General features: G+C 39.9%; 1 protein-coding gene across 8 annotated transcripts in view; it reads left to right on the top strand.

The window, feature by feature from the left end:
- Positions 1-2,162: 2,162 nt before the first annotated feature.
- Positions 2,163-25,111, top strand: part of LOC135556252 (pre-B-cell leukemia transcription factor 1) — an 85,069-nt gene continuing 62,120 nt past the window's right edge. For all 8 annotated transcript variants that reach the window (XM_064989294.1, XM_064989288.1, XM_064989292.1 and 5 more), the window contains exons 1-2: positions 2,163-2,797; positions 4,138-4,211. In XM_064989294.1, the coding sequence (XP_064845366.1) occupies positions 2,613-2,797; positions 4,138-4,211 (259 nt within the window). In that variant the 5' untranslated portion in view covers positions 2,163-2,612. The remainder of the gene's footprint in view (positions 2,798-4,137; positions 4,212-25,111) is intronic.

Here is a 25,111-nt window from a genome sequence, read left to right as displayed (position 1 = left end):
GGCTTACTGAGTCACACAAAGTTGCCTCTTCGAGAAGAGCCCTTTCCCATTTTTTCTGCACATCAAGTATGCAGACATTTGCAGTCTTGCACGAACTGGCACATTTTCTGGCTGGCGCTACCATTGTTGCATTGTTGTTTTTTTTACAAATAAAAACTTTGGACATGAGTGCGTTCCTATCAAAATAAGTGCCTTATTTTCTGTATAGTGTTGTCGTTTGTACTGTAGCATACAGTATGTATGTGTTTATGTATGTATGTATGTATGTATGTATGTATGTATGTATGTATGTATGTATGTATGCATGTATGGAGAATAATGTATTTATAGTTTTCTTCACATTTTCAAGTACTGGTGACAAATAAGGCATATTGCATAGATTGGATTGGACACCGATGATGTGTGTAAAATACTTTTTGGGGTATTTTGCTGCACTGATTATAACGAGCTAACGCTAAGCTATTTGCAGGCTTTGTGTAGCACCATGTTTATTGACATTATACAATACATTCTGGGTGTCACTTAAATATATGTCAGACCAAAGATGTTATAATGAGGTGAGGGAATGGTTCACTTACCTTTTGAGTAAACTTCCGGAAGTGAATGATGGGATGTGAAGGATCGTAGACGACACACCCCCTTCAACATGCATACTGCAAACTGACCCAACTCAACTTGTCTCCAATTATTATCTTTGGTTGAAGAGGAAAAAAACATGGCGGTGCGCACAAACTACCATTGTCAGATTACTTTAGATCTTTTAGAAAGTGTTTGTTTCGAACAATGTTGAGCCCACCCGTGATGTGATGAATTATAAACATGAATTGCTATTAGCTAAGTCATTTTGTGATTTCTGTCAGACCAGAGTTCTCTAAATATGACCGCTTATGTTACGTCAATCTTTCTTTAGTTAGCGCTAGGACTAATGTAGCCTACATTTTCCGGTTTGGATGATTGTGTATGCTGTGGCTACTTATGTGAATGTCTGAACATTCCCAGCTAGCACAGTGGATCTGGGGAGATTCCGGCTGAGAGTCGGTGCACTCGGCTGGGAGTCAGACTCAGCCGACGTCATGTGTTTTACAAGGGTATGTTTGGCAGCATGAGTGAAGGATGCTTTTTTGTGAAATAGGAAGCCAATTCCAGATTTAACTTTGGATTGGAGATATTTGATGTGAGTCTGGAAGGAGAGTTTACAGTCTAACCAGACACCTAGGTGTTTGTAGTTGTCCACATATTCTAAGTCAGAACCGTCCAGAGTAGTGATGTTGGACGGGCGGGCAGGTGCAGACAGCGATCGGTTGAAGAGCATGCATTTAGTTTTACTTGTATTTAAGAGAAATTGGAGGCCACGGAAGGAGAGTTGTATGGCATTGAAGCTCGTCTGGAGGGTTGTTAACGCAGTGTCCAAAGAAGGAATAGGGTCGCTTCTAGGCCGATTCCTCGTTGTTAGCTGGGTTGCATCCAAAACTAAACTGGTCACATTCAGGACATAACTTTGTAAGGACTGTGATTGTGCAAAATGTTTCTGTGAAAAAACAGTGTGGCTAGCTCAAGTGCTCACTGTTGCGTCAATCGAAACTGGATGTTCTAAATAAGCATTTTAATCATACCCGGTTTGAGCGTAAGCTGCAGGGACCACTGTAGAATGATCACACCCGTTTGTTGGTACATGTGAAAAGGTTAACCCTCCCCCTAACCTTAACCTTTTAACCTAACTCCTAACCTTAACCCTAACCCTTAACCATAACCCATAGCCTAGCTAACATTAGCTGGCTAGCTAATGTGTTCCACCTAGCCACCTAGCTAATGTTAGACATAACAAATTGGAGATCATAACATATCATACGTTTCGGAAATTCACAACACTTTGTAGGATTTGCAATGCGTAACAAATCATACGAAATGCATATATTGGGTTAACGTACATTATAATACGAAATGCTCTGAAACCAGGTTGCTCCCAGTGCTTGCATGTGGCAACATCTGTGGCAACATCTCCTGCATCCCTCCTTCACACAGCGCTATGATTGAAGTTTCACGAGAGGCACCTCAAGGTGGGGCTAAATGGTCTCTATTCCCAATAATTTCGCGTAGGCGGAGTCTCACTTTCATACTCTAGCTATGTGCTGCCTTTCAGTGACTACCGTGCGGTACTGTAGCCTACTCAGCAAAAGCAAGCGGATGGGATAAGTCGAAATAGCTTGCACTTCAGGTTTCCAAAACCCTCCTTCGATACCGCCCAGTCTCTCGGAGAAAAAGTGATTGTGTTTCGGGAAGACACAGGCTCTGACACATGAAAGGAAAACGCATACAGATTCCAATGTTGTAGACAGTTTATCTTTTCCACGCACAGTCTGATCTGCTAAAGGGAGTATTTCATATCAGATTTCACGTTCAGTTCTGACCAGCTGGGAGAGCAGAGAGAGGGAGAGAGAGGGCTTGTTTCTCTTCCCCTCCGACTCTGGGTCTTGAAACTCAGGAGCGCAGGAAAGCGAACCACGACGTGGAACCCTAAACCTGTGTAGGCAAGATAAAACGTCCGTCAGAATTTGTTAAGGATTCTCTTTTGCGAGATTGACACAGAGGTGAGAACAAATAGATCGTAAGAGATGGACGAGCAGCCGCGGTTGATGCACTCTCATGCGGGAGTAGGGATGGCAGGGCATCCCGGCCTGTCTCAACACATGGAAGGCACCGGAGGAACGGACGGCGATGGGAGAAAACAGGACATTGGAGACATTTTACAGCAAATAATGACCATCACAGATCAGAGTCTGGACGAAGCTCAAGCTAGGTAAGGTGCTCGGGACCTACCTGGTCAAAATGGACAGCGATTCGTTACGGCAAACTACTCTATGCATTCAATAACGATGGATAATAAGACATTTCAAGAAAGTCAGATTTGTAGTGAAAAATATTATATTGATGAATTGAAAATAATTCGGTTTTCGCGCCCAACAGCCTACAATAATGATAAGCGGGCAAGCGGGCATTTGGAAAAATGATGACATCCAAAGTGCACCAGTTACTAAATGTACACTTTGAAGTTCTATTATTATTAATATTTAGAAAACATATATTTTTTTCTCCTGACTTCCAGAAATTATACACAGTAAAATTGCAGCAGTTTAGCCTACAGGCGGCAACTATAGATTCAAAGTGTTTTCACACTATTGACAAATCAATAAAGACTCGCAAATTTGACATTTCAAGTTTGTGCATGTGATTTGTCATCAAAATAACAAGCATCACGTTGATTGACAACATCATCATTTTGATGAACTTTTGTGCAAACACACCTCTCTCTGTCACTCCAGGCACAATATAACTGATAAGGCATAGCCTTAATCTAATATAAATCGATACTAAACTATTAGGTTATCATTTGTTATTTACATGGAAAATACAATGGGCTATTGATAGTAATTGCAGAAAATAATTTTCATCCTGTTATTGGATATTTTGTTGACTCAGACGCTAAAGAGAAGTGCTCAGACGGGCACGGTGCGCGTATTGTATGTGTTTAGCCTACATCGTCGAGGACGAGGAGCAGAGGAATCTGTTAAAATGCCTTGAAACTCTTTGGACAACATTTTCCGCTGTCGCCTGTTTCACTGCAATATACATGACTGTAATTTATACAAAGTCATCAACCAACAAGACATATGATAATTGTTGACAAAACTTTACCTTTCTAAACAACAACAAAAAACATCTTCAAAGATATAAATTGTTGTTGGTATTGTTGCTCAATCAGTCCATAACTCAGCATGATTTTTTTGCATGATATTTTTAGGCAGTAACAGGTAGCCATATATTCTAGTTTACTTTCTTTACTTGCGTCCAGTAATAATAATAATAATATTATTAATAATAATAATAGGCCTATACATATTAACTTTTCATTTTTAAATAGTACATATGCTATTTTGCTTTTGAAATTAAGCATGCATATAAAAAACACAGCAGGCTCTCAAAAAAAGGTTGACGTGATGCGCAATTGTATCACACAATTGCCAGTCTCAATAATTTGCGGGCCATGTTTCAATAAACCCGTTATAGCATGCATATGTTTTTAAGATATAACACTTTTGTGATTTACGATTTTTTTAAATTTACTTTGTTTTGATTTAGGAAACACGCCTTGAATTGCCACAGGATGAAGCCTGCTCTCTTCAACGTCTTGTGTGAAATCAAAGAAAAGACAGGTAGGCCCAATGTTTCATAAAGTTATCTACTGGTAAGGTATTGATTGCACATCAAATATAGACCTAGGCTGCACAATTTGAAGGGGAAACTATTTATACTATTGGCTACAGAAGCCCGCGTAAAGGGGATATATTGTATGCGCTCTTATGCGCGCATAGGACTCATAAATGTCTTCACCGAAAGCGCGTTTTACAATTCACAGCCATTCCTATCCACAAACTTGTTGCAGGACATGCATGATTGTTTTTCGATGTGCTTTGAATTACATATAAGGTATACAAATGGTTTATTATACTTGTGTTTTTGCATTGTGTTGTCGTGTGATCCATTTTGTGCTGTTACACACTATGTAGGCCTACAGTCAGCGCTACTACATTGGAAATCCTTATCAATTATTGTGTCAAACATCTGAGCGCTAAATTACCATCTGCATCATCATTTTCCCCCCTTGTGTGTTAGCTGTCAAGTCTCTCTGCTGAGTGTGTCTCATTTAATTCACTTGTGTCTGTTTTTTCATTTGTCTGTGCTGTTGTGAGAGACATTGTCGCCAGAATAATTTCACCAAGAGCAGATGCAGTGACATTAGTCTTAGGGAGAGTCATAACATACGTCCTCTTTCCAGAATACAAACCCCTTTTCCCTTGACATTTCTGAAATTGGCACAGATAGAATTCAGCGTTGTTTAGTGTGTATATAAAGTACTGTGCCTATAGAAAGTATACACTCTCTTGAACTTTTTTCACATTTTGTTGTGTTACCAAGTGGGATCGAAATATATTTAATTGTACATTTCTGTCATTGATCTGCACAGAATACTCCATAATGTCGAAGTGAAAATAAAATTCTACAAATGTTCACACATTTATAAAAATGTAATGACTAAAATATAGTTGTTGCATAAGTATTCACCCCCTTTGTTTAGGCAAGCTGAAATAAGTTCAAAAGTCAAATTTGGCTTAACAAATTACATAATAAGGTAGATGGACTCACTCTGTGTGAAATAATAAGGGTTGACACCACTAGCAGTCATTGCCGTTTTAGATTAGCGAGGCCAATTGTCTTACGAGCATAGTCCTATTTCTATTACATCAAATTGGATCACAGTCATTCATATTCCATTCACCCAGCTCAATGTAACACTGATAGGTTTAGGTTACTATATGATACTTGAGTTTGCCCTATACCCATCATGTGGTTGCTACAACCTAGCCTACAAATGAAAGTTTATAACTTAGGTGCACAGGTCCCGAACCAAATTGGATGAATCAAGGTGACAGACAATGGGGCCTTCTGAGTGGCGCAGCAGTCTAAGGCAATGCATCGCAGTGCTTGAGGTGTCACTACAGACCCGGGTCCGATCCGGGGCTGTGACGCAGCCGGCCGTGACCGGGGGACCCATGAGCCGGTGCACAATCTGCCCAGCTTCGTCCGGGTTAGGGGAGGGTTTGGCCCGAAGAGATAGCCTTGTCTCATCATGCTCTAGCAACTCCTGTGGCGGGTCGTGCGCATGCATGCTGACACCATCGCCAGTTGTACGGTGTTTCCTCTGACACATTGGTGCGGCTGGCTTCCGAGTTAAGCGAGCAGTGTGTCAAGAAGCAGTGCAGCTTGGCAGGGTAGTGTTTCGGGGGACGCATGGCTCTCGACCTTCGCTTCTCCCGAGTCCGTATGGGAGGTGCAGCGATGGGACAAGACTGTAACTACCAATTGGGCTGAAAAAGGGGTAAAAAAAAAACTGCACTGACTATTTGTGATGTAAATTGAGTATATAGTATGCTTATTGGTCATAGTATGGATATAGTTTGTATGCCAAAAATTCTCGGATGTCATACTACATTCTCCAAAATACGAAGTATACCAACAGTGGACACTATTTCAGTGCTTTTAGGGCCCTTAATGCAATTCTTCAGAAAATGGGCGTGGCATCACATTGTTTTCAAATTTGAAGAAAATGGCAGAAAATATGCAGCTGAAGTACAACGAGAGCATATACAAATTAATTGCTTTAACTAATTATGAGAAAAGTTAAGAAAATGTTGAGCAATATAATAAAGTAATGCCTTTTCAAATAAGTTACCTTACACGTTATGTTGGCTGACAATTTGTTTGCTACTCTATCCTTACGAACCACATAACATATCATTACAGCAGTATGTACCGATATGTTAGCTAGCTACCTAACGTTAGTTGGCTACTAATACATCAATTTACCAGCATATTAACTATATGCTATCTAACTAACTACCCAATGTTTATTGACGTGATTATTCCCGTCATTCCTATCTTAGCTGCGTGGTATAGTCGTTGTGTGTTCTCAATGGACATTCGGGTGCTTTCGTATATATTCACTCTGAGTATCTACTCTGATTTCAGAGCACTCTCGCCTGAGTGTGCCAGAGCGCAGAATAACTGATGATGATTTCACGAGCGCTCAACACCCGTTGAACATGCCCGGTGTCAGTAAACGTCCGCAAAAAAGCGTAATTCAATTGTTGCCAGCAGCACAGTTACAGTCACCAACACTCTGGATCAGTGGTGTAAAGCACAAAAATACTTTTAAAGTACTACTTATTTAGTTTTTTGGTGTATCTGTACTTTACCAATTATATTTTTGACAACTTTTACTTTTACTCCACTACATTCCTAAAGAAATAATGTACTTTTTACTCCATACATTTTCCCTGACACCCAAAAGTATTCGTTACATTTTGACAGGAAAATGGTCCAATTCACTTACTTATCAAGAGAACATCCCTGGTCATCCTTACTGCCTCTGATCTGGCAGACTCACTAAACACAAATGCTTCGTTTGTAAATGTTTTTTTAAACAACTAGAAAATTGTGCTATCTGGTTTGCTTTATATAAGGAATTGGAAATTATTTATACTTTTACATGAACTTTTGATAGTTAAGTACCTTTTTAGCAATTTCATTTACTTTTGATACTTAAGTATATTTACAACCAAATACTTTTAGACTTTTACTCAAGTAGGATTTTACTGGATGACTTTCACTTTTACTTGAGTCATTTTCTATTAAGATATATTTATTTTTACTCAAGTATGACAATTTAGTACTTTTTCTACCACTGCTCTGGATAACATGAAAACTACCTTACCAGCTCTGCTAGGGCGAGTAAAATGGTCAGAGTGAGGTCATTTGTGTCTGGAAGTAGTTAGAAAGCTAGCCAACGTTAGCTTGGGTGCTTGACTTCTATTGTAAGGCCAGAATGCTCGAATCAACCCTACTCGTAGGCCCGGGCATCTAGTGTGCACTCCGGGAGCGCACTGCTAGTGTGTTTTCATCAGTTATTTGGTGACATGAATATATTTTGTATAGTTTTATCTAAAAAGGATAACTTTTTAAATGTTTCACTATTTATATTTTTATAAAATTCACTGAGTAAGATGGTCCACCACTTCCTCCTCTGAGGAGCCACCCTGGTTGATCTGATTTTTGAATGACTACCCCTTCCTCTGTTCCCAATATATATATAGCATCTGTAAGGTCCCTCAGTCAAGTATTGAAATTCAAACACAGTCAACTACAAAGTCCAGGGAGCTTTTCAAAAGCCTCAAATAAGGGCTATGATTGGTAGATGGGTAACAATAAAAAATCAGACATTGAATATATATTTAAGCATGGTCAAGTTAATAATTATACTGTGGATGGTGTATTAAACCACCAAGACACATCAAAGATGCAGTCGTACTTGTGAACTGAGCTGCAGGACAGGAAGGAAACTGCTTAGGGATATCACCATGAGGCCATTGGTGATTTTAAAACAGCTACAGAGTTCAATGGCTGTGATGGAAGAAAAATTGCATTGTAGTGTCTCCGCAATAATGACCTAAATGACAGAGGGAAAATAATAATACAAATATACAGAATATTCCAAAAAATGCTTATACTGTATGTATGCAACAAGGCACTAAAGTAATACTGCAAAAAAAACATTGCAAAATAGTGCACTTTTTGGCCTATATGCAAAGACTTATCTTTGGGGCAAACCTAACACAACACATCACTGAGTAACTGCCTCCTTATGTTGAAGTATGGTGGTGGCTGCATGTTATGGGTATGCTTGACATCGGCAAAGACTGGGGAGTTTTTCGGGATGAAAAGAAACAGGATGGAGCTAAGCACAGGCAAAATCCTGGAGGAAACCCTGCTTCAGTCTGCTCTACACCAGACACTGGGAGAGGATTTGACCTTTCAGCAGGACAATAACCTACAACACAAAGCCAGATCTACACTGGAGTTGCTTACCAAGAGGACAGTGAATGTTTCTCAGTGGCCAAGTTAAAGTTTTTACTTAAATCTACTTGAAAATCTACGGCAAGACTTGAAAATTGCTGTCTAGCCATAATCCCCAACACCTTGACAGAGTATGAATAATTCTGAAAAGAATAATGGGAAAATATTGCACATTCCAGGTGTGCAAGGCTCGTATGAGACTTACCCCAGAAGATTCACAGCTGTAATTGCTGCCAGAGGTGTTTCTAACATGTACGGACTCAGGGGGTTGAATACTTATCTAATAAAGGTATATTGGTGTTTTATTTTTCATTAATCGTACCAACAACAAGAAATCCACTTTGATATGACATTTTGTGTAAATCGTTGACAAAAAATGACAATTAAATCCATTTGAATCCCACTTTGTAACACAATACAATGTTAAGGAATCCAAGGGGGCTGTAGACTTTCTAAAGGAACTGTGTCTTGTCCATTATTTGCCCTTTCTAAGACATGGCGTGGAATAGGGACTCGTTTAAATTTGCACTTAGATGTATTGAGATTCTATCGCTGTGTGCGTTTAATATGGAAGCATGTCCACTGTGTTTCATTGTCATTGGTGCATTAAGTAAAATTGGATAGATAGGTAGATAGGTAGTTAGATAGAGGCCACCACCTTCCACCTCCACCCTCCCACCAACCTAGTCCTCCTGCCCCATGTAGCTCACTCTCAATCTGGCCAGTGTGTCAGGAGAGCAGGGGGCCTTTTGAGGCCTGCTGGCTCTCTCTCCTTTCTCTGTTCTCTCGGTAGGGCTTTGGAGGGGGAGTGAGTGGCACAGTTATGCATAGTGTTTTACTCCCTGTCGTTTCTCTGAGTTCATCCAAAGTTCGTCTCTGCATGGAGCAGAAAGTAACTTGGATCTGGCCCTGGCTGGGAGTGCTGTGCACCCTATGCTTATTTTCTCTCAGTCTCGCTCTAAGCCGGCTACGACCCCAACAACCCAATAGCCCAGGTTTCTGTTTCTCCTGAAGGAGAATACTCTGACTCTGACCCCCTCCTCTTCTCAGAGGAGGTTTAGTTACACATACCCACTGTGGGTGGAGGACATTAGGGTTCATTGCATCAAGTGAATATAGATATATGGATGTACAAGACAGATGGTTTTGTACATCTCTACTCTTTTATATACTGTGTGAGACATTGTTTCATCTGCTCCCTAGTGTTGCTGTATAAGGTGTTAGAATTAAATTGTCACCAGTAGTTTTGAAAATATTTGCTGCTGAACCCTGGAGTATATCTTGACTGGGTCCTCTTGGCTGGGTACCAAAGTATTAAAAACGTTATGATGATTCTCCATGTAAAAAGAGCCTACCTGTTTTAAAAAAACAAAACATTATTACGACTCTACCTGCCACAGTACAGACTACAGACTAGCCCTAGTGAGGCTGTGTAGGGTTGAGCCGGTTTGTCGGTGAGCACGGTTATTGTTAGGTCTTAAAGTAAATAAAGCTCAGCGCAGAACCTACTGACTGCACAGACCACTGCTGCTGCAACTCTGGAATCGGTCTTGTTTTTAACCATTAAATATGTATGAATGCACCAGATGCATTAGAAAGGCTATTTTGTAGTCTGGTTTTTACACCACATGATTTTCACTTAGGATAATTGTGTTGTTAACATCTTATTGTAACATGTATTTACTTGTATAATTTTGTCATAGCAAAATTGAGGTCTAAGAATTGATATAAGTGCATATAGCACATTACATTATATATGTTTTTATTAAAAGAAAAGTGGCCTAGTTTTTAGTCAGAACCCTTCATTCACAGTTTTTTGATTTTGTGAATATATCATTATTCGTGGAATTTTGGTTTTAGCAAATGGAATGGTCTTTCCCCTCAATCTCCACGACACGTTTTACTTCTCTTACTGTCCACAGTACCAGAGCAACTGACATCACCTGCAGGAGTCAGGACAGAACATAATGCCATGCTCAGGGAGGCAGGACAGGCAGGCAGCGCTGAGTAACCCAGTGCCTGAACTCTTGACCCACTCTGTGTATTTGTACTGGGATAAAGCGGTGCGGTGTGGTGAGCGAACGGTGCCTAGCAGAATGACTGCTCACTATAAACAAGCACAATGCTGTGCTCAGCTCACACCCCACAGGAAAGGAGAAGAAGAACGAACAGTTGATTTTTTTCCCTGCCAGACATCTTTTTTTTCTATTTCTTTTTCTTTATTCTCACAGACACTGGTTTATGTTTTCCCTCCTTGACTGCATATTTTGGTTGTCTTTCTCTACTGAAAGGAATGCTGCTGTTCACTAAAAGGCCTACCGTGTGTGCATGTGTGTGTCTGTGTGTGTGTGTGTGTCTCTGTCAAATTGTTAACAATGTAATACGTAATAAAAAGAGACAAGAACATGTCTAATTTACTTTCATAGATTCTTAGAACTAAACATTGTTAGACCACTTACCCCTTAGGTCACTTTGGAGTCCAGTCAGAGTAAGGAAGATAAGTTCAAATTAGCCTTAGGGTCTTGTCTATGACAGTAGGCTACATGTCCCAGCAATACCCACCCAGAACCATGTAATAAGAGGTTTTGGCACATGGTACATTCCACGAATATACTCAAACAATTTGACTCCAATCCTATTGTGCCATGAAACCTTAACCTTCTGCAAACTCAAGGCATTATAACATATACAAATGTAACACAACTCAATCTAACATCAGGGTTTTAAAAATAAATAACGTGTTTTAAGTGTCATTCATTTCCTATCTTAAACACAAAATGAATTCATCACAAAACCTGAATGTAGAGGATTGCAAAAATATATGTTTCTATCATGTTTTAAAAACATTTCCACAGTTTGTTTTTGGAACTGATCTAAAGAACTGTCCTTCTCCTTTTGATAAGCAAACTGTTGACATCCAAAATTGTGCTTTAGAACATGTTCGAAAACTAATTGACTCCTGTAAACACCTCATCAACGTCATAAATCCCCACCAGTGTCAAACAACCTCTCTGTGACTGAGATGCTCGCTCAGTAAATCTAGGTGTGTGTCCCAAATGGCACGCCCAACATTTCTTCCCGACTACTAAAAGTAGTGCACTGAATATGGCGTAGGGTGCCATTTGAGACGCATCCCTACTGCTCTGACTGGCTGTTTCGTTTTTTTCCCTCTCAACCTCAACAAAAGGCTAGTTTTCTGGTGGCCCGTGTTTGAATAGTGTAAGGTTTCACGCCTGGGGGATGCTCCATTTATAAAAATGACTAGTGGAATGATGTAATGTTATTTTTTGAAGGGTGAAAATGGGGTGTTTTACAGAGGGCAGCAGAGTAATATTTGACGTGGGTGAAATGAGCCAGAGATCTGATTATAGATAGGTGTATTGTACAGTACATTACATTGAGTCGCCAGTCCATTCAGATGGCTTGGCATCTGCCTATTTCTACTAGAGAATGTAGAGTCTATTCAGAACCCTACACACTATAGCACACCATTGTCATATAAACCATTTATGTCTGCAGACATGATCCACAGAAAATATAATATGAATTTTACCTTCATAAACCTGTGTGGTATAGAAACTCATAGGAATGAACAATTTGACTGTATATACAGTATTTTGTGTTTTTTTTAAAGATTAGCACAATGGTGTATTTTGAGTGTGTATCTAAGTTTATTGCCAATGCCAAACTGATGGTAGTCAAAAGATTAATGTTGACATATCAGTTCTCTCTCTATATAAATCCCGCTGGTGTCACTTTGGTATGTGATGTAAAGTGTGTTTCCCAAACGCACCCTGTTCCTTCTATAGTGCTCTACTTTTTGACCAGGGCCTCAGCATTTGGGATGCTGACATAGGCTAGGCCGGGGCCTGTTCAGAGGTAATGTAAACTAGCAGACTGTAACAGTTTATTTTCCATCCTATCAATGCAGGATGATGTAAATGTCTACTCAGAGTGTTGTGTCACGGTGATATGCATCCCCCTCCCATCCCTGTCTGTTTACGGACTAGCTGGGCGTGTTGCTAATACGTGCAGCAGCTTTTGTCTTTCCTTTTATCCAGCCCACACTTCTATGCTGATGCTGCAGCATTCAGTGTGTGTGTGTGTGTGTGTGTGTGTGTGTGCTTGCAGCACTCACAGGAGAAACAGAAACACAAAGCTGTACTCTCCTCCACAGCTGTTTCCCTCCTATCTCTCTGTTTAATCATCCATCCAGCTGAAGCTCTAATTCTACTGCTCACAGTCACAGAAACACAGGCAGTGGCAAAGTGGGAAAATGTGACAATGTGCGTTTTTTTGTTGTTGAGAAGCCTTCAAAAAGCTTTGCTCTTCACCTCTTTTTATTAGTAGCATTATTATGAATACAGTATGAAGGGATTCGTCGTATTATTGAGTCCCATGCTATGTTAGGTTTGTGTTTTTTCCCTCCAATCTTACAGGATCATTTAGTTACCTTATCAATTATGGAAATGATCAGAAGGCCTAACTGATACATGTTAACCACATTAAGGGGTTTAATCATATAATTATTAGTGTGATGTGATTGGGTAATTAACAATGGCATCGCAATGGTGGTGACTGTGAAATTGATCGAGCTGTTTCGCGTTGATTTGTTGTTTTTCCCCTCATTGTTTTTGTGTGATATTATCCCAGTGATGATAACAGGGAGCAACCTTCTATGTTGTGTGTGAACGTGAGTAGTGAAGACAGAAAGACAGAGAGGCCCGAGAAAAAATAAACACAAGTGGAATGACTAACATAAGTCAAACTCCTATTTCATAGGCTGGTGACCTAGCTACTAAAAGCACTGTAATTTGTTCCTATTATAGCATCAGCGGCAATACTAAATGCTATTCATTAAAAATGCAGATTATGTGCTTGTGATCTCCAAAATAAAGCATGTTCCAGTCAGGGTGGTGAATGAAATTGATCAAATGGATAGCTGTTTGGTTGGATTTAGCCCTCATGCCTCACCAGACTGAATTAACAGACCACAGTATCCACTGCTTTAAAGATGGGGATATGGTAGCTTAAATCGGACTCTGCTTGCTTTCAAAAGAGCTCTGTTTGCAATAAGGTTTGGTCTGCCATAGCTTCCTCTAATATGTTCTGAATTTAATCAAATCTGCAAATTTGTTATGTACATTAAATTGAACATGCAATTGCACTTTCGAATGTGGTTGCCATACCAACCCCCCAGGAGTTCATTTTTCTTAATGCAGGGCTCGGAATCTCATTTCTTACACTCTCCCCTGCTGCTAGGAGCTGCTCCGAGCAGGCTCTACCTCAAGGCTTCCACGGTACCACTGACAGAGCCCCGGTCTACTATCACAGCCTTCAAACACTGGAGCTGTTATAGAGAGAGATGGTGAGAGGGGGGGGTGCGAGAGGGAGAGGGAGAGCAGAGAGAGAGAGTGACAGAGCAAAGAGAGCGAGAGAGAGAGAGAGAGAGAGAGAGAGAGAGGAAGATGTCTCTCTCCACGTAGTGGAAATGACACAAATTAATATACACTACTTAAACCAGACTAAGATTAATGGTTGCCTTTCGCGGCAGCTTAGTCCCACTGTCAGTTGCAGAGTGCTCGTTGGACAAAATCAACACTAATCAACATTTATTCCACTTTTGCCCTGGGCCCTCAGGAGTCTTGCAGGCGGCAGGACTGTGTTACCCCTCTCCCCCCCTCGCCTTCCCCCGTCCATCTTGCTACGCTTTTCACCTCCAATCCAGCTCCTTCATACATCACCCTGCTCCCTCCCTCCTTCCCGCCCCCCGGCCTGGCTCCTCGCAGGGGAGATCTCCCCCTCCCATCAGGACACATTACAGTCATGATAGATTTTTTCTTTTCATTTGCCTCTGATATTTAACACTTTAAAGCAGTTGCTCTGGCACTTTACATTACAGGAGGTGTGTGTGGACTGTGTGTGTGTGTGTGTGTGTGTGTGTGTGTGTGTGTGTGCGTGCGTGCGTGCGTGCGTGCGTGCGCTTCTGAGTATATTTTGTAATCAGAGTGATCTGTGACATCTGTCCTCAATATCACATTGAATAATCACTAGCAAGATGTGTGTTGTGTTGTGTGTATGCATTATGTACATGTTTGAGTGTGTTTTTCTGAAAGTAACATTATGTATGTGTATGGCCCATGACTAGGAAACTGAGCACCTCTTTCTCTCCCAATAAGGCTTGTATTTCCTTCAGAGTGAAAGACAAGGCAATCTCCCGTGTATATTTGTGTCCTCATTTCAAAGAAACATAATATCCATTTCTGTGAAGTTATCAGATTGCGTTGCTGTCTTTCATTCTAGTGTTGCCCCCAATTTTGTTGTACTACATATTGTGTATACACTATGCAGACCTAGACCAACTATCTATCCGTGTTTGACTAAAATTGAATTATTGTAAGGATATGGATTTTTTTCAGCATTCATTAGATTAAACAGACTACCTTTCACATCACTTGTGACATTGATCATTGTACAGATAACATTGCTACTGTTTCATCTGTGTTCATGCAGAGTAGGGATGTGACAAATCGAACATTTTCTTAATGTTTTAAAGATTTCTGGGTTTTTCGTTAAAACGACCAGGATGCAAATTTCGGTTTGAAAAACCTAACCTTTGCTTTCTAACTGACTTTGTGTATTAGTTCCTGACTTCCCTGAAAAGTTGCATTCGCGGGGACTATTTGATGCTAGTGCAGTACGCCACAGGGTGTTTTTGTGCTGAAAGTTTTATTTAGAAACTCTTTAGTAACTAATACTTAAAAGCTAAGTCTAGTTGTCTTATTTTAATTATTTAAATAAAATATGGGGGGGAAATGGTGTTGGACATATCACCATTAATATCCGCACTATGAGAAGATTTGATGTAAAGTCCCTCTTTTTAACTAACCTGCACATACATTTTATTTGTTATTTCTTTGTTGTTCTTTTCCATACAATACATTATGTACAATTGCACTAAATATTTTTTTTAAAATGCAAGATTTTAAATCCCAGCAGTATTTAAAATGACAATCAGGGGCAAAATGTTTTCAATAGTTGTTTTTAATGGAATAAAAACATATTAATTGGAATATATATTGGAATGGAATATAACTAATAACATCAAATAACATTGGAATATAACATTTAAAAACAATAACTTAATTAATTAATTCAGTGTAACATTGATGTGGTAACTCTCTTAAGCGCTGATATTGCATGATTCTAATTTGTACATAGGATACAAATAAAGCTATCCCCAGTAAAATTGGAGCACAACTCTTGAGCCCACCTCCTGCACTGCTCACACCTAATCCAGTCCCCACCTGTGAATGAAAACAGAGGGAGGGATGCCAATTGAAAAGCTCTCTCTTAAAAACATACCCAACTATTGAGCTATATGACATAAAATGCTGTGTAAAATAGCTAAAATGCCATAAAGTAACATTAACTGTAAAGCTATCAGTCACTAGTAGAAACATTTACAACTGCATTTAAGTTATGTTAACTTTTTCTGTATTTTACCTCAGACGATCTGATAGTAAGGTTGCTAGCTAGCACTCCTAGCAGCTTATGCTAACTAGATAGCTAGCTAGCATTTACTGCTAGTGCCGTTGCTAGCTAGCACGTTAGCATAATAAACTACAGCTAACTGGGCTAGTCATTGTCTTAATGGCAGGAAGAAACACATTCTTAACCATAAAGGTAAACTAGCCCTTAGGGGCCAGTTACCCTCTAAACACACTCATCCAACATATTACTAACGTTACCTTTCTCAAAAACTATATAACATTTTCTCTCTAAACAAGTGGATGTTTTTTTTATAGTAAGGCTTTCCTACTTGTATACCTAAAAAACAATTATAGTTATAACTTCATTTAAATATATCTTCAACTTTTTCTGAATTTAACTTACCACAAAATTGTTTTGTTGAAATATCTCAAAAAATTGTGAAGAGGTAGAGGACATTTGGCAGCAGTGGCAGCCAGTGAAATTTGGTGACATCTAGTGGTCTTAATGTAATTACAGGTGGGGGGTGGGGAGGGGGCGGGGCAGTTACCCCAGGAGGTTAGTTACCCCAGGAGGTTAGTTACCCCCCACAGTACTTAGCCTAGTGGCTGTTGAGTTATGGCCCCATGAGAAAAAATGTAGCCTAATTGTGTGGTGTTTTTGGTTTAACAATAGAGCTTAACATTATACTAGGCTATTTATTCTATTTGGTTTGTTATGTAGAATACTGATTAATCATGAAGTAATCTTGTAAGACATATTGATGAAACTTTAATCAAAACTTTATTAAACGAGCACCATTCTGAGAAGTGGCGGGGACAGAATCGGTTTGGGTCTTACGTTACGTCCTTTTCAGATGGTTAAGCGTTGCGCCTGTACTACCATTACTGTACCTCAATTCCACCTCACAAAGTTTGCATTTCACCACCTTCTCATTTAACTTCTCACTCAAAAGTGTTGTCATACAGGACTTCACTGCTATTGCTTCCCTTTTACATTTCTCCAACTGTTAACGACGATAATGTGTGGAGTGCTTTATATCTGTGGCAAATAATTTGAAGGATGCATACAGTGCATACAGTAATGCATTATTTGTTTATTTTAAAATGTTCTCTTTATGCTGATGACCGGGACCTGTTAATGGTAGTTTTGTGATAACTGCACTGTGGTTTAAATTTTGTGGGGAAAAAACATTGTTTTTCAGTTAGGGATTTTTTCTTAACGTTAACACTACCAATTTAGTATAAACGTTTAAACGTTCACACCCCTAATGCAGAGCAAAGATGAAAAGATTCCTCTGTTTCACAGAACAGCCTAAATATCCTTGGTAGAAACCACCCGTCTAACGTTATGCAAATCTTTTATAATTAGACAGTCTAATGCATGGCAGTAATCAGCTGCTGGTGCTCATTATATCTTCCTGTCTCCCCACTGTGTCACTGGGAAACATGCTCTGGAGGAACATTTTATCTCTACCTTTTAGTCTCTAAATATGCTGGATTCCCAATACAACAGAAATGAATCAAAATCATTTAAGGCTAATAGTACCACAGAGTTAAATTGTATTTTCCTACACATCCTTTGATTACAAAATAAGTTGAACAAAACAATTATATCTGCGCCCGCTGAGCACAGATACCTGTGCTGGTATCTATCCTTTACATAATAAATACGACCCTGCGCCCTCTCAACTGTCTTTATAAGGATTGAATACAACCATAGTCAGTGTTGTGCCACCAACTGGCATCCTCGAAGCGACACCAACCAAGAGCTTTGTCAGCACTCCATGACTAACGTCACAAATGGCAACCCTATTTGCTATGTAGTGCATTACCTTTGACCAGCACCTTATGTGCCCTGGTCAGATGTGGTGCACTACTGTATATAGGGAATAGGGTACCAATTGGAACAGGCACTATCTCAGGTGCCAATCGGAATAGATCAGCCAGCTTCATGGCATGGCCAATTGGCAGGGGAGTGTGTGTGTCTGTGTCTGTGTGTGTGTAAATGTAGAAGGAGTGTGTTGGGCCTCGTGCCCCCTGAAAGGAAACAAATGTTCCGTAGCAGAAACGCAGCGCTGTGGTGGTTTTGGACAGTTTCCCGGTACATAGACACAAGTGACATTTCGGGTAACTTTTAGCACGGAAGAGGGGGAGGAGGAGGAAGGGAGGAGGGGGGAGGAAGAGAGGGGAGGGGGAATGCTGCTGTATCAGTGGAGGACAGGGCAGTGTGGTAAAGGAGGTTGGTGAGTTAGGAGTGTGTTATGATATGTAGCTAATGTAACAATAATGTAATCAAAAGCTCACTGATGAGTGGAAGTGTTTTGGGGATTTCAGATAGCTTAACAATTTTATTTTGAATAACTTATGCATGTCATGCAAATATATACCACCACGCAGAATTGTACGAAATATGATTTCTGCGTATGGATTTGATCCTAAAACCTTTTAAGAGACTCTTACATTAGTTACATTTAAAACCCATCCAATGCTTTGTTTACTGTACCTTTCTAAAGTATATTTCTCCCAGTGTGGAGAGGTAATGATTGCTTGCTAAACCAATATTGCATTTTATGTCAGAGTCCCTAAACATTTAAAGACAAAACAAACAATAGCAAAGCAATTTTCTGCTAATATAGAATTTTCCATTTTTACTTAGGGCTGTGATTAGGGTTGGTGTAAACTCTGCTTTGTGTAGGGAAGCTTTTGTCGTGTTGCATTTCTCTGAGCATGAGATGTTATTATAAGCCAACCTTGGCCCTGTTAGATTAGTTGACAGGTCTTTGTTATCCATCGAGGGCCTTGTACAGTAAATAGTTATTCTTACTGAAGTCCAGTTTGTGTTCTATAAATGGCTCTCGTTTCCATTCGGTGATGCTGTGCAGTAATACACACCAGCACCTTTGGCTTGGAAGTAGAAAGAAAAAAAGCGGATGTATGATTCGACTGATGACTGAAGTCACATTCAGTGTTTTTCACTATAGGCCTTGGATAAAAATAGTGCAATGTAGGGAATAGGCTGCCATTTGGGAAACACACTAGGACTTTCTTGTGGGAAGAGTTGGGATGGTGTGACTGTGACGATAGACGGGTTTATATACAGACAATTGGCACATCTCCAAATTGCGACCTTCTCGGCCTCACCTCTTTCCCCCCGGGCATGTGCCCTTGAGCGTGTGATTCCTGTTAGAACTCAGGCTGCGTCACAAATAGAACATTATTCCCTAAGGGCCCTGTTCATACAGAGTGCACTATATAGGTTGCAATTTGGGATCTATTCTGAGTGTCACTCCTGTGGCCCTCGCTCCTTTGTCCCAGAGCTATAGCTGGCATGGCATTTTTATGACTGGTACTGTAGTGCTGCCTGAACTAAAGGTGGAAGTGCAGACAGAGAGGGTCTACTCTGAAATGGAGGAAGCTATAACTATGCCACATGCAATGGCAGAAGGTCTAATCACACACACAATGGAAAATACTGCTCTCTGTCCTTGGGGACAGTGTGGATTGTCTATATACTGTACTGTATGCAACTGCTGCAGAAAATATGACAGAATGTGAAGTGTGTACACTAAACATTTCATTTTTACATACATGTGAACTAGAGCAAGTCAAGAATGGAGATTTGGGGCTGGTGAGTGATGTTTTTATAGTTATTGTATGTAAGATGTTGCGGATTTTGCTGTTAGAGGATCATTGGAATTTGCTTGTGTGCTACAATCGCCCCTGTCCTGTTCGTATCAATGTTGTTTTACTCAATTGTATGCAAGTGTCCATTGATGACATTGTCATTGGTTGCTTGCTCCTCTGAAATTCACATCACCGCTCCAGTGTTTTCTTATTTCCCTCTGCTATGAAGAGATTGTGTTGATAGCTTTATATTCTGTCAACAGAGGCAAGATAAAGAGGGGTTTAGGAGTTTGGAGGAGAGGATAACCTTGATAAAACGTTCATCTCAATGACACTGATTTTCTCCATCTATCTTCATCCATTATGAAATATGCAAATGGAACTGTGGGATGGGAACGGATGGGAGTACAATACAGTGCTGTTAAATGGGCCATTTCAAATGTTCTGTGTACCATGCTGACTTCCAAATTTACCACCATCCAATTCAGTGCATGCTCAAGTGTTTTTCCCGCTCTCTCTCTCTCTCTATCTCCTACACTTCATTCTCTTTTATCATTTATCTCCCGCTCTCTCTCTCTCTCGCTCCCTCCATCTCTCTAGATTTGGTCGTGTCTTTCCCCTTTTTCTCCCTCCTCCCCCACTCTGTCTTTCTCTTCCCTTGCCCCCTTTCTTTTTCTATCCTGCCTTGCCTTACGCATTACAGATATACTGCACAGTGTCAGAGTGGCTACTTATAAAATATTAACAGCAAGTAGAGAATTTTATATTGACACATTTTTAACTACAGGACCAGTCACAAGTTTGGACACACCTACTCATTCAAGGGTTTTTCTTATTTTTTTTTTACTATTTTCTACATTGTAGAATAATAGTGAAGACATCAAAACTATGAAATAACACATATGGAACCAAAAAAAATATTTTATATTTTCTTCAAATTAGCCACCTTTTGCATTGATGATAGCTTTGCACACTCTTGGCATTCTCTCAACCAGCTTCACGAGGAATGCTTTTCAGTCTTGAAGGAGTTCGCACAAATGCTGAGCACTTGTGATATGCATAAAGTAGATGTCCTAACCGACTTGCCAAAACTATAGTTTGTTCACAAGAAATTTGTGGAGTGGTTGAAAAACAAGTTTTAATGACTCCAACCTAAGTGTATGTAAACTTCCGCCTTCAACTATAGTACTGTAGTGTTTTTTTCCCCATAAAAAAATATATATACAGTATGTAATTTTTTAAAATCCAGTTTGACGTTACAGAGTATTTTGTGTATTAAATCCATTTGAATCCCACTTTGTAACACAACAAAATGTGGGAAAAAGTCACGGGGTGTGAATACTTTCTGAAGGCACTCTGAAGGCATCTTTTTCTACATAGTATCTGTTCAGTGGTAAGACGTTGCATATTATGTATCCTTTTGTGATTTAGGATAGGTGTTTATTGGGACTTTTATCATCTCAGTTTTTATGCTTTTATGAGAGAGGACCAGACCCTTTTAGAAACACCACTGCTCACATTTGGGATAGTGTTTAACAGATGGTATTTGACAGATTATCAATATACACATAACTTTTAATAGCCAAGATAAACAAATATATAGGTCCAATTAAAATTTGAGCGTGCTCGATAGGCAACAAGCTTATAACGAGGAAGATATTACATCAAAAGATAAAGGATGGTGGTGCTCAGTGCTTGTGGATTAAGAATTGTATTGTACTAAGCGTCAGTTTAAACTGAGTTTGTGTCCCAAATGACACCCTATTCCCAGACACACCTCTGGGCCCAAATAGGAAATAGGGTGCCATTTGGGACGTATCCTGAGTGTCCGTGAGGGAGGTTGGACTTTTGGAGATTTACAGTATCTGCTGATGCTGATGATTGATTCAGTGCCTCTATTTTATCTCTCTGGTTCATAACTGGCCTCCCGGAGCACTTTGGGCCCTGTGGGCGGGTTTAGGGGATGGCCTCTGGTGTCTACTGTTTGGTTGGATGATGGCTTTCTATAAAGAGAGAGCTGTCAATCAAATGATGGGCCTCCCAAATCCTATTGTACATCCAAAATGGCACCCTATTCCCTATATAGTACGCTAATTTTGACCAGGGCCTGTAGTGCACTTTGTCGGGAATAGGGTGCCATTTGGGACTCTGACATTTGGTTTGTTCTGAGGCTGTTCTGCTATTAGAGCAGGGACTGGAGCAGAATAATGACTTTTGTTGCTACAAGTGCATATCTGTATCTGTCTGCTGGCCTGGCCAAATGGCCAAACCAGAGGATGCCATACTAATCCCATGAATGTATAATTTCAATTTGAATATACATAATATCACAAAGACAGGCACAAAGGTTGAGAGATACAGTTCATTGGATGAAGGTGATATAGTGATGCAGTTTCAGTCAATACATTCAGATGTAATGCCATCCATTTGGTTTTTCATTGATGCGTTTTGACAGAGGAAAAGGAATGACGTTTTGTTTTTAGCAAAGGTGTGGTTAAAAATTCATAGTAACGCTCGATGCTTGGTAATCCACAAGTTGTGTTTGTGCCGTAAAATGGTATGAATTATGTAGCCTGGGATGCCTGTTAAGACTTGAATGGATTGCATAGAGGACATTTGATTATCACACACAGTATTGCAATGGGAATACACTTCTTCAAAGTAGTGCACAATATAGGGAATATGTTTGGGTGGCGTAGAGATTTCGGCAGCGCGGTGCAGAGGGGAGGCGCTGCCACTTGTTTTGCTCTCTGACCGGCCACACAGAGTCACAGGAAGATGACAAAGTGGCTCAGTTTTCCTTTTAATTAATCCTAGCTTGCTGACAGCTACCTGTGCTACACATCATCATTAGCAGAGAGGAGAGGGAGGAAGACCCGTCCACACATTAACGATAAGAGAGGAGGATACACCTCGTTAACTCATTTTTCTTCCTCCGTTTATTGGCTTTATTTATTATTTTACAGCAACACAGTCATCCCACATACAATATTTCCTTGGAACACTCTGACACTGTTGCCTTCTCCCAGACATAGAATTGGCACCCTTTTTTCTACATAGTGCACTACACCTCTATGGGTCCTGGTCAAAACTAGTGCACTAAATAGGGAATTGGGTGCAATTAGGGACATATACAGAGACTGCCAGTGGAGATCAGCACTGTGGGAAAGGGCCAACGAATGACACCGGAGGCTCAGGAGGCAGTAATAGCAAAGACAGTACAGTATGAAGATATGCAGAAACTGCTTCTCCAATAGAAATACCCAATCACGCTTTCAGGCGACGTCATGGCGACGTTGGCTAGCTATGCTCATTCACAGAAAACATCATCGGGTCTGACGGTCGTCTCGCGCCGAACTTCGCTTGTGCAGACTGTCAAATCAAAGGCACTCCTTCAATATGAAGTTGGTTTTGACGAAAATGAAAACGTGTCAGTTTGTCACTTTCACGAGGTTGTAGTAATAATAACATGTTCAACTACTTAAGATATTGTTTTGAATCGAGGTTGTGCCTTTAGATTTCTAGAAAATTAACAGCTAAGGAAGAATTGTTCTCTTCTCTCATTGATTTCTCAAACCCCAAACCACGTCCTGGTCTGCTTGGTCTGCTTTGCAAGCGTTCCCGGAAGTTTCGCAATGTTGCGCCTCTGGGTTTAGAAACTATTCGGTAATAGATTGCAGAATCCAATGAACTTCTAGACCTAGTGCTTAGATGTAGATTATTTTATTTATTTACTTTGCCTGCGACCTGCCTTTTTGTGAGGAATGGAAAAAACACCCCAAAAATGGTCCAGCATTTTAGAGGCAATTTCATCCACATCTTCCTGCTGTTCCACCTGCCAGTAGCTGACACATTTATTCAAAGAAGTGACATGAAATACTGGAAGCCAAAACGACTAATGCTATTCCCCTCCTCCACCGCTTTCTCACGAACTGAGTCCCAAATTGCACCCTATTCCATATATAGCGCATCATTTACCAGAGCCACATTGGTCCTGGCCAAAAGTAGTACACTGTATGGGAAAAGGGTGCCATTTAGGATGCATCATCACATCTTCTTATTTTGTGGCTAGCGGTCCCATTACCTCTCCACGGATTATTTTTGTAGTCATTTCAATTGATCTGCGGTGAAGCCAGACAAAGATTGCTACATATTTAATGTCTTTCACCAGGTAGGCACGTTGAGGCTGTCGGTTGAATAGGAATGCTGTGACATTAATCAATTAATTGCAGCTGTGTATCTGAATGCTGCTGCACTGTTAAAATGAAGTGCTTTGCAACACCAAAACTAGTGGCAACTGAGCTGCCACCAACTTGAAGGAGACAAAAACTTAACTTTTCTGGAGTATTGAAACGCATCATCCTGAGATGTTTTGAAACATTACATGGTGTGTTGTAACACCACTTAATCAAGTGTTGTGCAATACCTTGCGCTATCGAAAATGGTTGAAAACACTATTTGTGTGTTCCGAGTTCCATTTAGTGCAGAATTAGATACCTTCTCTTTTGGTGTCGTTTCCTCTCTCTATAGCGTCAAAACACTATTATGGTGTTTCAAATCCTGTCTATTGCAGAATTAGATCACTTCTTCTGGAGTATTTTAATGTTTAACATAGATTTATCTATATGATCATTTGCCAGTTTAACTCATTTTGGCAGACATTGTTGAGCACAGTGCTCAATCCACCAGCAGTAACTAGAGATTTTACAGCAAGCATTGCAGGATACTGTACTTGGAAATGTACATCATTGAACGTAATTTTGTCTAAAGTTTTGATATCCGTTCGTCATGATCCATTACACCTCATGTCACAACAAGCTGATTAATACTAATAAAGAAATATACTTTTCTTTAAACATGCATACAACATTGTGTATAAGAAAGTCAAAAATTTTTGAATACCCACAATCCTCTGAAAACAGAGCCATGTGGCAAAATAGGAAATGCAAGGAGATTAAAGCCAGTTGTCCAATGAGTTCAATCACTCAATCTACTCTATCTTTGGTTATCCTCATTAAAGATACTTACATTTTGAGAAACATAATAAATTAGATTTTTCTTAAATGTTTTGGTAAAATGAAATAATAATAATTGAAATGACTTGCATTCATTTATATTTTTTAATCAGTTTCAACTTACCCTCAATTGTCTCTTTCTGTTTTTATAATCTGTATAAATAAATAGGCCCTTATCATCAATCAATATTTAGGCTATAAACCATTTCCATTTCTAAACCACTGATTGCATGAGAGATACAGTCTGCAAATAGTTTTTTTGTATGTGTGTTTTGATGCTGCCTTTTACATGCACTGAAACCCCCACAAGTTTTTTCACAACACTCTCTTAAAAACACCAATATTCAGATGGAAGAACCACTTCGGGTGTTTCACAGTACTCTCTATTCTGTTTTAAAACACGTTCTATGTATCAGAACACTGGGTTTATATTGGGTTTACATTCAAACACCCTCCAGATCTCAGGCTAGGTGCACTACTTTTCATTATACAACAGATTTGCCAGTTCTT

The sequence above is a fragment of the Oncorhynchus masou genome, chromosome 15, assembly GCF_036934945.1.
Source record: "Oncorhynchus masou masou isolate Uvic2021 chromosome 15, UVic_Omas_1.1, whole genome shotgun sequence".
Classification (NCBI taxonomy): domain Eukaryota; kingdom Metazoa; phylum Chordata; class Actinopteri; order Salmoniformes; family Salmonidae; genus Oncorhynchus; species Oncorhynchus masou.
Note: the sequence above shows the minus strand (reverse complement) of the source record. Positions and strands in the feature narration are given on the sequence as shown.